Below are 14,543 nucleotides of genomic sequence, written 5' to 3'. Positions count from 1 at the left end.
GTCAGCACAATTAATCACACAAGGCATCTACACAAAGATCATTGCAGTGTGTGTTGGATAACTTAAGCACACATCATAAACAACATTTAAATCATTATTTTCTATGTTTGGTTATATTCACGTCAGTAAGCCACACGAACTTAGAATAATTGTGCCGTGGGTCGATTGAACTTGTGTTCCTGCAAGTAAATCCAGTCTCGAATTAGAATAATTTCATAATGAGTTGGATGCAAACTCTGACTGTTCAGGGTGAACATTCCTCATCTGTTGACATTTAGAATAATTTTGTCAAGTGTCAGTTTGGACTTGTGTTTATTACAAGTAGTGATAGTCTGGACTTAAAAAATTATGTGACTGTGAAGACTTGCACATGGAATAGTTTCTGCAGTGTCACCAAGTTTATATAAATTTATAGTGATTTCCAATTCACTAATCTGCTGTTTAATCTATGGAAGTATTAAATAAACAGTGAATATTTGAACTTTAAACTCATTGTTGGGGAACATTATTTACATGCCACACCTGTTATACAGCCAAACAGGCATATTTTTCTTAGTGTATGTTTCAGGATTAATTAACTTAAATTTTGTTAAGAAAGTGGACAGTGTAACTTCAAACCGTGTGACGCAGAGGTGAACTGAATGCATGGATTCACTGGATGAATATAGTTATTACAGTACCGTCACATCGTAGAAGGTCAAACAATGTATGGGTGTCTGTCCATCCAGAATTTTGGTCAGACTGCATTCATTAATGGGGACTGGGTGGCACATAGCGATGAAATTGATGAATGATTCCTTGGATGACTTCGATGGCACACACAGATTTGCACTCTACCTTGAATTCATTGTTGGGCAAAAGATGGAGGTGGTAAGTCATTCTATGCTGTTGTGTTGGCAGAATAACTTTAATATGGAGGTCACAAATAGAGGTCCATTACCAGACACAGTGTTGTGCGGTGTACGCTAATTCATGAAGACAATGGTAGGGGCACAGATCGAGGCTACAAACGGGAAACTGGAGAGCACAACTCATAACCATATACCTCCCTGGAATGTGTTAGCAAAATAGATCTTTATCTGCTCCTGAGGAACTCAGATTTTGACCAGGGAGCCATTTGGTTTTGGAAGCTGGCATGACAGACCCAGACAGTGCAGTCATTCACAGAATTGATTCTGGGCCAGTAAACACAGAATTGTGTTAGTGCCTGCATTACTGTCACCTCCCACTGTGATATGTGTAGCAACAAGGGGACCTGGGAGCAGAGTGAGGTTTGGATTACACCCCAAAAGTCTTTCTCATTGGATTATAATACCATTTGTGACATAAAGACAGTGGAACAAGTAAAGGAATGTCCGCATGAGAGAGTGTGAAGTGACGGTGGATGAAAATATTACAGAACCTAATCTTACAGCAAAACAAAACAAAAAATTCTTATGCACTTCGCAGGCCTGTGCAATATGGCAACTGATGTATAAATAAGAGTTAGGCACATGAAGGTGGCATCATACTGCCAAATATTGTCATGCCATTATATAGTACTCTAAAAATGTGAATGAAGCTGAAAAAGTGTTATTTTATAAATTTTTTGATACATGGACAATTTTAAGCTAAACATACTATTTGAGACATCGGTTTCGTGCATTTCCTTGTTTCCAATGTGCAGGTCTCACTCATTTTCAAATGTTTCCTCCTGCCCAGGACTGAGCAAGGGTAAGGCTGCTGTGAGGAGTGGTCATCGAGGAGTGTACAAAATCATTGAATAAGAACCGTAGGCTGGCTGGTGTGCCAGGTTTATTCAGAAAATCTGCCACTAGCGGGTACAAAATGTGGCACCAGGGAAGCCATCAACAGATTGAGGGGCATGTTGCCTGAGAGAGGGATGGGAAGGCCCGTCTGAATTGGTCAAAGGCTGGCTGCTAAGTGAGGCTGAGGTCTGTTCTAGCTCACTCTCATCAGACCATCCTGAACCCCCATGTGTGTGTTCACAGTCCTCTGATTGGTTACTTGAGAGAACGAAGAATGGTGTAGTCATGAACAGGGCATGGGTTGGCAGTGGCATCTGGTAGTATTCAGTACTGTACCAAGCCAAGTCTGGTCATGACTTCAGTGAAATGCAATTACGCCATAACGAGAAGAAAAATTGAAAAAGTAAAAACTGTTTGAAAAATAAAGTTTCTCCTATTCAGTGTGTTGGCTCACCACACCCACTCTTTCTGTGAATTCTATAGATTATTTCAAAATCTCAATCACTTTCCTATAAATTTTTTGTAAAATTCCTTGTTGTGTACAAGATGTTCCTACTTCTCCCTGGCTGACTTGAAAATAGTTTTGTAATTTTATTTTGTATATCATTAGCAATATTGATCATGTACTTTTCAAGTCAGAGTAGCAGTTATTACATGTGGTCAGTGCAGTTTCTTACAACATACGAGGGCTATCCACAAAGTACATTACGTTTTGGAATTAAATATAAATATAGTATTGGAAATTTTTTTTATTATATACAGATGAAATGAAATGTCATGTGATGAGGGCCTCCCGTCGGGTAGACCGTTCGCCTGGTGCAAGTCTTTCGATTTGACGCCACTTCGGCGACTTGCGTGTCGATGGGGATGAAATGATGATGATTAGGACAACACAACACCCAGTCGCCGAGCGGAGAAAATCTCCGACCCAGCCGGGAATCGAACCCGGGCCCTTTGGATTGACAGTCTGTCGCGCTGACCACTCAGCTACCGAGGGCGGACATTATATACAGATGAAAGCCACACTTAAATACTACTTTTCTACATAGTTGCCATTTAAATTAAGACACTTATCGTAGCGATGGATGAGCTTGGAAATTCCTTCGTCGTAAAATTAGGCCGCCTGCACCTTCAACCATGTGGTTACCTCTTCTTGAAACTGTGCGTCGTCATAAAAACGCTGCATAGCCAACCACTTCTTCATTGCTAGGAATAAGTGGAAGTCGCTCGGTGCCAGGTCGGGACTGTACGGCAGATGAGGAAACAACTCCCACTTAAAAGATTCGAGAACTTCACGAGTGGCATTTGCCGTGTGGGCCCGGGCGTTGTCATGAATCAGCAAGATCTTTGAGCCCAACTTTCCCCTGTGCTTGTTGTGTATTGCTCTTCTGAGGTTGTGCAGAGTTTGGCAATACCTTTGAGAGTTTATTGTAGTGCCTCTTTCCAGGAAATCCACAAAAATCACACCTTTTCTGTGCCAAAAGACAGTCGCCACGTGGTTGAAGGCGCAGGCGCCCGAATTTTACAACGAAGGAATTTCCAAGCTCGTCCATCGCTACGATAAGTGCCTTAATTTAAATGGCAACTATGTAGAAAAGTAATATTTTAAGTGTGGCTTTCATCTGTATATAATAAAAAAAATTTCCAATACTTTATTTATTTTGTATTCCAAAACATAATGTACTCTGTGGATAGCCCTCGTATAACGTTCAAGAAACATATTTTTATTTTTTTCATTGTTTGTGGGAGAACAGAGATGAAAACTAGTAATGCTGACATGGATTGTGAAACGCTACCATTCAGAACAAAATACTTTTTTTTTACTGTTTTAATTTTGCAGAAGAAAACACTCCCTTGGGCTTAATTCTTAGGTGATTTGTGTGGAAAATAAAAGAACTACTTTTGTACTTATTTATTTTAAAGGGTGATAGCGCACAGTTTTCTATTTAATAAAATGGTATTATTTCCAAAGTCATAATTGCCAAAAAACTTTGTGGATGCCAACTTTTCATTGTTGATTTCTCTCGTATCTTACTATCCTGTTCCACCCACTGACTTTCCACATTGATTTTTGATTAACCTCTTCTTCTATTGTACTTTCCTCTCTTTTCAGATGAAGTCTTCTGTTAGACTGAAAGCAAATATTTTTTGTGACAATGTGTGCTTGTCTGTATTGTTATCCGTCTATTTCCCCCATGTATGTGTTACAACTTCAAGTTGAACAAATATATTTCAAGGAAGACACAATACATGAAAGCCACAGATCAAGTAAACAGAGTAAGACGTGTGTACACTTTAACAGTCAAATCATAACTGAGTACAAGTCTAGCGGCCGCTGGCTGGCTGGCCGCTTAGGTGGCCTGCTGCTGCTGCATGGCTGGCAGACAGTGCCACATGTAGAGGACACGCGTAACTGCGCGGCGGCACTTTGAAAGATCAGCGAGTCACAACACTTCCCCCCCCCCTCCCCCCCTTTGAAGTTTTTGCACAAGTCTTGATGGAGGTGGCCTGTAGATTGCTAACGTCCATAGGTGTTGTTCGACTGGCCGTAAAGTCTCGAGGAGAAGGCTTCCCGTACAGATGGAAGTGTCCCTGATGATAACGGGTCGAGACGACAGGAGACGTGGGGGTCGAATTGCTGGGGCCCCGTGCACCAATCTGCCCGTTGCGGCAAGTCCGGTTGTTATAACATGAGACATGGGCGATGTGTCTGTGTCAGTAGGAGAAGGAGGCGAGTACAGTTGCTCCGATAGATGATGGTAATCTGGTTCCTGCATGGGCATGTCTCCTGGTGGCGTCTGTTCTCGTGCTGGCACCAATATGATGGTGAGAGGACTGCGTTATGAGTAATGAGAGATTCCAGTGTCCCGAGTGTCAGGTAGAGCCGAAGGTGGTGTAGCAGCATCCGGATCAGGTGTTGCCAGCACATGAGGCCGAAGCTGGTCCGAATGACACACTGCAACACCCGTGTTCATCTGTATTTCATACAGGCGTTGGCCACAGTGTCGTAAGATGTGGCCAGGACTCCATTTTGGCCACCTGCCATATCCCCGTACCAATACAAGGTCGTCGGCGATGAACCGGCCAAGTGAAGGCACCCGCGGCCGTGAGATGGAAGGCTGCAGAAGATGAGGTAGCATGCGGGGCTGTTGGCCATGTAAGAGCTCATCCAGGCTGTGGTCGCCCATGGGGGTGAAACAGTAAGAAGCCAGAAATTGGAGAAGCGCATCATCAGCAGCAGAAGAAGTCAGGAGTTTCCTCATCTGAGCCTTAAATGTGTGGACCAGTTGTTCAGCCTCACCGTTTGACTGTGGATGGAATGGAGGGGCCGTGACATGCATGACGCCGTGATGGGCACAAAAATCCGCAAAATCGGAAGAGGCAAATTGCGGACCGTTATCAGTAACAAGAGTAGAGGGAAGGCCTTCCAAAGAGAAAATGCGAGCTAGAGCATTGGAGGTTGCAGCGGTGGTAGGCGACGTGCAACGGACAATGAAAGGAAAGTTAAAGTAGGCATCAATAATGAGAAGCCAATAAGTACCTAAAAAAGGTCCCACAAAGTCAGCATGAATACGCTCCCAGGGCTTCTCAGGCGAAGGCCACGGTGACAAAGATGACTTCGGGGTGGCGGCCTGTGACGCACAAGGGCCACAGGCAGCGACCATGTGTGTGATATCAGAGTCGATGCTGGGCCAGTACACATGATGATGCACCAGAGATTTTGTGCAAGAGACACCCCAGTGCCCTTGGTGAAGGAGGCGCAAGACCGAAGCACGCAAAGACGCAGGTACCACAACACGCGGCACAGCATTTTCGGTGGAAAGGAGGATAACACTATCCCTAGCCATGAGGCGGTAATGCAAAGTGTAGTAGTTCCGCAATGGATCAGAAGTCTTAGCGGACAGACTGAGTACAGTGTAAAACCCAGGAGAGGGTAGGGTCAGAACCCGTAGCAGCCGCCAGCCGGTCCCCGTTGATGGGGATGACTCAAAATCAGCATACTCTGATTATTTCCACTCATTAATTTCCTTTATTATAATCTTGTGGTGCTACTTATACGTTTCGGAGAAAATAATTCCAGTCCCTAATTTGTTATGGTGTAAGCTTTTGGTGCAGCATTCCAGTTTCAGGGAAAACCTTCATATCACAAGAAAAGGCAGTGAGAATCATGTGGTGTTCATCCAATAATATCATCCCATAGCCTTTTCAAAAAGCATGAAAATATAACCACAATGTTGCAGGAAACATATTCCTCGATTTCCAGGAAGTATGATTATATAGTAACACCTCAAGTCACAAATTTTTGTGTTTTATTAAATCACATGATGCATTTTGGACACTGTGGGTCCATCATCTGGTACAAATTATTGTAATGTACGTTGTTTACTTTTGCTCCTGAGCAGGGTGATGGGAAATTTATTTCCCTCTCAGTTTTCAGGCATGCAGTAGACCACCAGGTTCGACTAGTATTCTGGTCAGGCTTCAGTGCTATCTGGAGTTACAGCAGCTGCACCAGTAGATGACAGTGCCATCACTTTCACAGCAGCGGAGGAATTTTGTGTGAAATATTTATAAATTATACACAAGAACCTTCCCGTGAACCTCATTATCTATTAGTCAAAACCAGATCAAAACCCTTACAGAAGTTCCTGATGTGAGCCTGCACATAGAAACAGGAGTGAACAGGGAACTTCAGTTTATACATAGAGAAGAAGATATGTGGAAACCATTTTTCTCAATATATGCATGTAGTGTAGGTGTAATACGATCTTTCTCCAGGCCACTACTTACAGCCGTACTCTGTGAAGATGTACATAGTTCATGAGCTACTGTAAGATTATGACACTTTATGGAGAAATGTCATAAAAGTTCAGCGTATATATTTTGAAGAGCAGGAGAGACAGAACTGATCCCTGAGGTAGTCATTTGGAGCTCTATCAAAGTTTTCCATCCCTTGCTACCAGTGATCTATGTGAATGTAAGTTTACTCATGAAACCACTTCTTCTTCTGTATATTAGCAGCCACTGTTGTTAAAATGACATTGACATAAGTATTGTTTACACCTATAAACAAGCAATGACATATAGCTGGATATATGTTACTAGTTTTATTAGTGTTTGGTTTGTACCATATCATTTCCAAAAACAAAATATCTTTTACGCAGACAGGCCTGTCCCATCACTCATGTCTATGTTCCAACATCTTATCTGACACTTTCCGTATACAACTGTGGAGCGTTTTTGTCCTATATGAATTTGTTTTTTTGGGTGCGTAGCCATGAACAAATCTAAATGTACATGGCTCTTGAACCACAGTGCAACTTGGCATTTTACATGTCAGCAAACATTGCCAGAGAAGTAAGAAGTGGTAAGTGACAGGTAAAGATCGTAGGGCTGGCTGGAGAGCAGACCTGTTTGTAATCTATAGGTCTGAAAAAGGATTCATCCAAAAGCTAACAAAGTTCTCAGGTTTTTTATGTGCCTTTTACGACTCAACACCTCTACTATTCAGTCTGTAACTAACTGTACTTAAATAATTTAAAATCCTCCAGGACTTTTCATTAACATTAATTTATGGATAAATTCTTTAAAATGTTCCGTATATAACAACATATGTACACTACTGGCCATTAAAATTGCTACACCATGAAGATGACGTGCTACAGATGCGAAATTTAACTGACAGGAAGAAGATGCTATGATATGCAAATGATTAGCTTTTCAGAGCATTCACACAAGGTTGGTGCCGGTGGCGACACCTACAACGTGCTGACATGAGGAAAGTTTCCAGCCAATTTCTCATACACAAACAGCAGTTGACCAGTGTTGCCTGGTAAAACGTTGTTGTGATGCCTCGTGTAAGGAGGAGAAATGCGTACCATCATGTTTCCGACTTTGATAAAGGTCGGATTGTAGCCTATCGTGATTGCGGTTTATCGTACTACGACATTGCTGCCCACGTTGGTCGAGATCCAATGACTGTTAGCAGAATATGGAATCGGTGGGTTCAGGAGGGTAATATGGAATGCCGTGCTGGATCCCAACGGCCTCGTATCACTAGCAGTCGAGATGACAGGCAGGGACGTTTGCAAGACAACAACCATCTGCACGAACAGTTCGACAACGTTCGCAGCAACATGCCCTGGCCAGCACGTTCTACAGATCTCTCACCAATTGAAAACATCTGGTCAATCGTGGCCGAGCAACTGGCTCGTCACAATACACCAGTCACTACTCTTGATGAACTGTGGTATCGTGTTGAAGCTGCATGGGCAGCTGTACCTGTACACGCCATCCAAGCTCTGTTTGACTCAATGCCCAGGCATGTCAAGGCCGTTATTATGGCCAGAGATGGTTGTTCTGGGTACTGATTTCTCAGGATCTATGCACCCAAATTGCGTGAAAATGTAATCACATGTCAGTTCTAGTATAATATATTTGTCCAATGAATACCCGTTTATCATCTGCATTTCTTCTTGGTGTAGCAATTTTAATGGCCAGTAGTGTATATAACAAAATATGTTGCTCAAAGCAGCCAGATTTGAAGCAAAAGTTGTGTTAGATGATTGCTATGTAATTATTGTTAAAGATGAAGATATATGTATTTGTTATTTTGATCAGAACAAATTTATATGAAGTCTTCTTATAACCTGTGCCTGTATTGTTGATGAACTCTGCTTTAAATTAACAGCTTAATTCACAGTAAAGATGAGAAAAAATAATTATCCTTAACCTTCTTTTCCCACAGATTCTTTTAAAAATATTCTCTTTCTTGGACGCCAAGTTCCTCGTATCATCAGTGAGCTTAGTATGTAGACAATTTCATGCTATATTGGTTGATCCAAACATGTGGAAGTATCGAGTGAAGAAAAGGATGAAATATAGCTATCCTGCAATTGGTAGTAAGTAGCACATGAACATTTTATTACTTCAAAAATATGTTCACTTTCTGTATGAAATCATAGGTTTTGCAGCACACAGGAGCCATATAATAATAATTGTGATAGTAATGATGATAATAATAAAATAATGATAGTAGTAGTAGCAATAGTAGTAGTGTTGATGAGAATAATAACAGTAATATGCCAAATGGCTGGACGAATGAAATGGTTGGCACAGTGGCTTCATGAAAAACATATAGTTTAAATGACAAAATAAAAACATAGAATAACTGTCATAATGATTGCAAGGTCGTAGTGATCCTTAGATAGCCAATTTAGACTAAGCAGAGGCCAGTATACGTAGAACTTAAAACATATAGCTTCTGAAGAAACACAGTTTACAAACAAAATACCATTACTGGCCTTCAAAGAAATCGCCACTAGCTACAAAGGTGTTGGAAACTGTCAGCAAATGTTTCATACAGAATTGCTCAAAGCACCATTGTCACATGTTGAGGGATATCTTTACAAGAGATGAGACCTTGTGCTAGTAATACGGGCCGGAGATCGTGCGACAGTCAATGATGTTGTGTACCATCATCTTCCTCACCTCCATCATGTAGAAATATATGGAGGATCAAGCCCTTGCTGTTGAAAAAGTGATCAAGATCATCTTAATCTTGGGTTTTGTAAGCCAACATTTTTGCGGGGCCGGCAAAGACAATGAACACCGTACCGTTGACTATCACTTGGTCTCCAGATCGTATTGGTAGCACGAGGTCTCATCTCTCATAATGATGCAGATATCCAGTAACAAGAGACTATGGTGCTTCAAGCGATTCCACAAAATGTTAGCTGACAGTTTCCAAAAGCTCTACAGTGAATACCAGAAGTGTGTTGTAGCTAGTGTCTCTCATCAGCGGTGAAAAAAAGAGAATTAGCTGTAGTAATAGTCACAAGATCTGAAGTTTGAAAGGAGGGTGGGACAGAAGACAGATTGAGAGCAGTAGAGAGTAGTGATTGATCCTGTGCCTTGGTTTACCAGTAACTCCAACAAGTTGTCTGCTGCCTCACTTTGTACATGCAAGATGCTTGTCACTTCCTCCACCACCATCATCACTATGCGTCCTATAACATTACAACCAGGCTCTTTGCTTGTCATTGTATGAGTACGGACATCCTCCATGCCTAGACAAGGGACTAAGTGTGACCAGGATGCCATGAAACACTACCTCTCCCACTGTTGTCCTGACACCAAACTTGTTACCTCCTTCCTAATCCTTTCTTTGTTTTGGTCAATCACATTCTGAGACATAATCAGTTCTTCATTAAGTGCCATGTTTACCTATTTATGTGGGGAAACGCCAAGGCTACTGTCATAGCACTTACCTTTGCCAACCTGTAAGCAAGCCACTTCTACTTCCTTGCTATCCACCAACTTTAAATCACATATCTGGTTTGAAATTAGGCAAAGCCAGCTTCTGCTCTTCTCTTCAGAATCATGTCACTTGCATCCATATTCATTTCACCTAGTCCTTTCCTGGATTATTGTTGTCACTTCTGTGAGGGCTACAAAAAAATTCTGCCCATGTCAGATACATGAACCAGCAGTAATACCCCCATTTTGACAGATGCCACCTGTTACAAGTAAAGAAATACCTCCCCTGTAGCATTGGCACCTGTGGACTCTGTATTTGCTGTGACAATCAGGAGATTTCTAAATATTCTAGTAACCTTGCCAAAGCCTTTAAGATAATATCCTATCCAGAAACATATTTCACTGTTATTTCTCCCTCAACAACTCCATTGCCACTTGAGCCACCTACTGACCAGTACTCCCCTTATCACTAGTGCATCAAGAAACTGTCAACACACCCTGAGAAGAAATCACAATGAAAATCCTTCCCTCGTTGCTAACCAAATTATGCTGTATTGTAGTCTGTCTCTGTGCCATCCCTGATCCCAGTCCTGTGCCCCATAAATCATATCTCACAGTCATTTCCTTCCACTCAAATATATTGCAACATGTGAAAGCAGCTACATCATACACCAGCTGAGGTGCAGTTATACTCATGAGCAGTTGAATTTGGTATAGCTATGGCCTCGGAGAGACAGAGCATTTTTGCTACCTCACCGATTCAGCACACTAAGTGACATATATCAATTGTCACACGGCAGTAGAATTCAGGGTAGGCAAGACATGCTATATCAGTACATTTGACTGTGACTATCCTTCATTTCTGAGGTAATCTAGACAAAGCGTTTTTTGCATGCCACAGTGTCAAGATTGATACTGATACTGCCATAGGCAATGACATGTCAGAATTATTGTCGGTTTTATCAGTAGATACGTGGTCTACATTACAGCAAATTGCTTGCCATTTCAGTGTTGAACAGCAACAACCAATGAGCAGGTGTGCCATCCAACATCATCATCTCACTACAATATACAGAAGCTAATGCTTTACATGTGTGCCTTTGGTGACCACAGGGCACAGACAGTATTATGGCAACAAAAAGACTGTCATTTAATGTGCAAAGTGTGGACGAAGGTCTCCTACTATGTTAATTCGTGGTACACATTGGCAGATACTGCTAAACAGGATGTGAATATGTTGAAAATTATGTGAGGGGCTCTATCTCGCTTATCAACATGGCACTTTTCAAACTGCTGGTGGAGGTAGTCTTGTGCTGTGTGTGTGTGTGTGTGTGTGTGTGATTTTTCCTGCAATTCAGGTGTGTGCATGTTTTTGTTTATCTACAGCAGCATGCAGAAAAACTGTAACTACAACAAGATGTTGCATCACTCTATCACTCGGCAATTGTGTCAGAATGGATCACACAATAAATGTGAGGTTGCTAGTGTGGAGCTTCCTCCCCCAACCCCCCCCCCCCCCCCCCCCAACCTTGCTTCAGCCCTCCAGGCCCCTCCTCCCAGGTCACCTGCTAATTTCAAATGTCTTGCACGATGCCTTTTGTAGGTTAACAAATCCTATGAAGTCATCTTGATTTTTCTGAAATTGTACTTCCATTATCAACCACTCAGAACTGCTACTGTGGAGCTATTACCTTTCCTACAGGCAAACTAATCAACATTAACAGATCCTCAGTTTTCTTTTTTCATTCTTCTGTATATTATTCCTGCTAGCAAGTTGGACGCTTGAGCTGTCGAGCTGTCGAGCTGAGTATGCAATAGTTCTCCCTTTCATCAGCACTTTGCTATTTTGGGAGTGTGTGGATGATATTTTTCCAATAGTCTGATGGTATATCTCCAGTCACTTCGATTCTACATGCCAACTTGAATAGTTGTTTGGTTTCCACTTCCCAAATGATTTCAGATATTCTGAAGGAATGCTGTTTTTGTTCTGCCTTATTTGCTCACAAGTCTTACAAAACTCTGTTAAATTCTGACTCCAATAGTGAACCCCATTTCTTCTTTTATCACATCATGCAGTTTCTCCCTCTCATCAAGCCCTTCAGTGTACTGTTTCTACCTATCCACTCTCTCCTCTACATTTAACAGTGTTATTTCTCTTGTGCCCATGATGTTGACACTTTCCGCTTAAGTTTCACGGAAGAATGCTTTTCCTTTTCAGTATTCATACCTTGTGATTATCATCTTTTTTTCTATTTCTTCAAATTTTTCCTGCAATCATATCACTTTACTTCTTTGTACTTCCTATTAGTATCATTCCCAAGTGCCTCACTTTGTTGTATGCTTCTCTTTTCCTGAACTTTTTGCACTTTTGTCTTTCATCAGTTGATTGAAGTATTTCTTCTGTTACTCAAGGATTCTTTGCAGTCTCTTTCCACAGTTCTCTGTTAGCCTTTCTCCTCTCTTATTTTTGTGCCACCAAGTCCATATTCTCCCATAATGTGTCTTCTGTTCCTTCCCCTGCCACAACATTGCAATCACCCATGATGATTAGATTTTCACTTCCCTTTACATACTAAATTGGCTGTTGAATGTCCTCACATACTTTTTCTTTGTCTTCATCTTCCACGTATTACATCAGCATGTACATCTAAACGACTGTTGTTTTTGTTGATTTCTTGTTGATTCTGATGAGAACAGTCAGATCCTTGAACTGTTCATAGTAATCTACTCCTGTTTCTAATGAATCCCAATCTCACTATACTCCTTTCTGCTCTGCTATTCCATCTTTTCAGAGATGGTTGCGAGACTCAGCTGTTTGCTACAGGATGTCAAATCAAACACCTCCCAGCCATCTAATTTCCAAACTTATTGTATTTGGCCACCAGTTTCAGCAATTTACCATGCCATCTTCAGGGCCCTGACCAACGTGTAGAAAGATTCCACCTCGGTTAAGGTCAAAACAGGGGCCAGCATTCAAGTACTGGTACCTGTAGATTTCTTCTTGCTATAGCAATCACTTCAACTATCTCTGAATGCTGGCCCCTGTTTTGACCAGAACCAAGGTGGAATCTTCCTACATGTCGGTCAGGGGCCTGAAGATGGCATGATAAACCACCAAAACTGGTTGCCAAATAAAATAAAGTTGGAAATTAGATGGCTGAAAGGTGCTTGATAACACATCCTTACCCTTTACTCACTTGATCAGAAATCATTATCTTTTTTTAAATTTTGTTTCACTGTCCTCACTATATCTAGACTGAGCCTTTGCCTTTCCCTTTTCAGATTTTCTAGCTATTCTACCACATTAAGACTTCTGATGTTCGACATTCCGACTCATAGACTGTTAGCCTTTCATTCATTATTGAATCTTTTTCTTATGGTTATGTGCCCCTTGGCATCCCTTCCCACCATCCGATTGAGGAAGTAATACAAAATCTTCAACCAACACCTTTTCAATTACAGGCTACATGCCCTGAGGATACAAATTATGTGTCTTTAATGCACTGGTTTCCATTGCCTGCTGCATCCTTATGCTATTGATCATTGATGATATTTCAGCCCTTGAGGGGCAGTTTCCCACACCAGGCACAAGAGGGTGCTCCTCCACCTTCTTTGACAAGCTCATTGGCAGAACGAGGATAACTCCTTTTATCGAAAGTCTTTATCCACCATTGCTATTGGTTTTTATTAAAAATTTACTGATTGAGAGCAAACCCAGGACACAGGATGTTTTGATTAGTAGTCAAAGTTGTTAGCCCTGTACCATGGGCTCCTCTGTAGAAAATGAGTGAGAAGTAATAAAAACTAACAGCTAGAGAAAAGTACACTAGAAGTTGGATATTGCTCGACTGGAGAAAAAAAAAAAGAAAGAGGAAGGAAAAAACACACACACACACACACACACACACACACACACACACACGCTGGAGCCGTGGCTGTAGTCAGATTTGAATGAATGAGAGGAAGAGCATTGAGGAAGGGAAGATGTCAATAGCGAAAAGAATTGCAAGAGCGAGAATAATGACTTCAGTAACACATAAAATGTGTGCAAACATCTCCAGGGTAAAATAATATATAAAGTTAGTAAAAGTGTGTAAAGGGATAGTATGCAAACACACAATTTTTCTATTCAAAATGTGATAGTACTTTGCTAGGCAGGTCAAAGTAAAGCAGGGGAAAATAAATATCTTCCACATCCCACATTAATACATATGCTGTAAATATTATACTTTTACTGGTTTGTTGTAGTCATTCTTTGCTTATCTTCACTGACATGTTTGTCATAGTCATATTCTTGAGTATAAAAGTTCTCATGAGATCTCACTTTCTTGGCAGATGAGGATGCTATTGACTGGCAACGTGCATGTGTTTCACTGGAATCTGAACGTTTCTACTGGACCCATCGACATGAAACAATGCTGCAGTTGGAACCTGCGGATTATGTACATATTGCTGCTGTTGACTCAGTTGCTCTGATTCATGTAAGTGACTGAGATGTAAACATCGTTATAACTATAAGACAAAATTCAGAAACCC

At 41.4% G+C, this 14,543-nt stretch overlaps 1 protein-coding gene across 3 annotated transcripts in view; it reads left to right on the top strand.

Moving 5' to 3' along the window:
* The window catches only part of LOC126262350 (F-box/WD repeat-containing protein 9-like), a 131,117-nt gene that overhangs the window by 33,053 nt on the left and 83,521 nt on the right, over positions 1–14,543 (top strand). For all 3 annotated transcript variants that reach the window (XM_049958925.1, XM_049958923.1, XM_049958924.1), the window contains exons 3-4: positions 8,497–8,650; positions 14,343–14,488. In XM_049958925.1, coding sequence (XP_049814882.1) covers positions 8,497–8,650; positions 14,343–14,488 — 300 coding nt within the window. The remainder of the gene's footprint in view (positions 1–8,496; positions 8,651–14,342; positions 14,489–14,543) is intronic.

This window comes from Schistocerca nitens, chromosome 6 (assembly GCF_023898315.1).
Source record: "Schistocerca nitens isolate TAMUIC-IGC-003100 chromosome 6, iqSchNite1.1, whole genome shotgun sequence".
Lineage (NCBI taxonomy): Eukaryota > Metazoa > Arthropoda > Insecta > Orthoptera > Acrididae > Schistocerca > Schistocerca nitens.
This window is presented reverse-complemented; position numbering and strand designations above follow the sequence as displayed.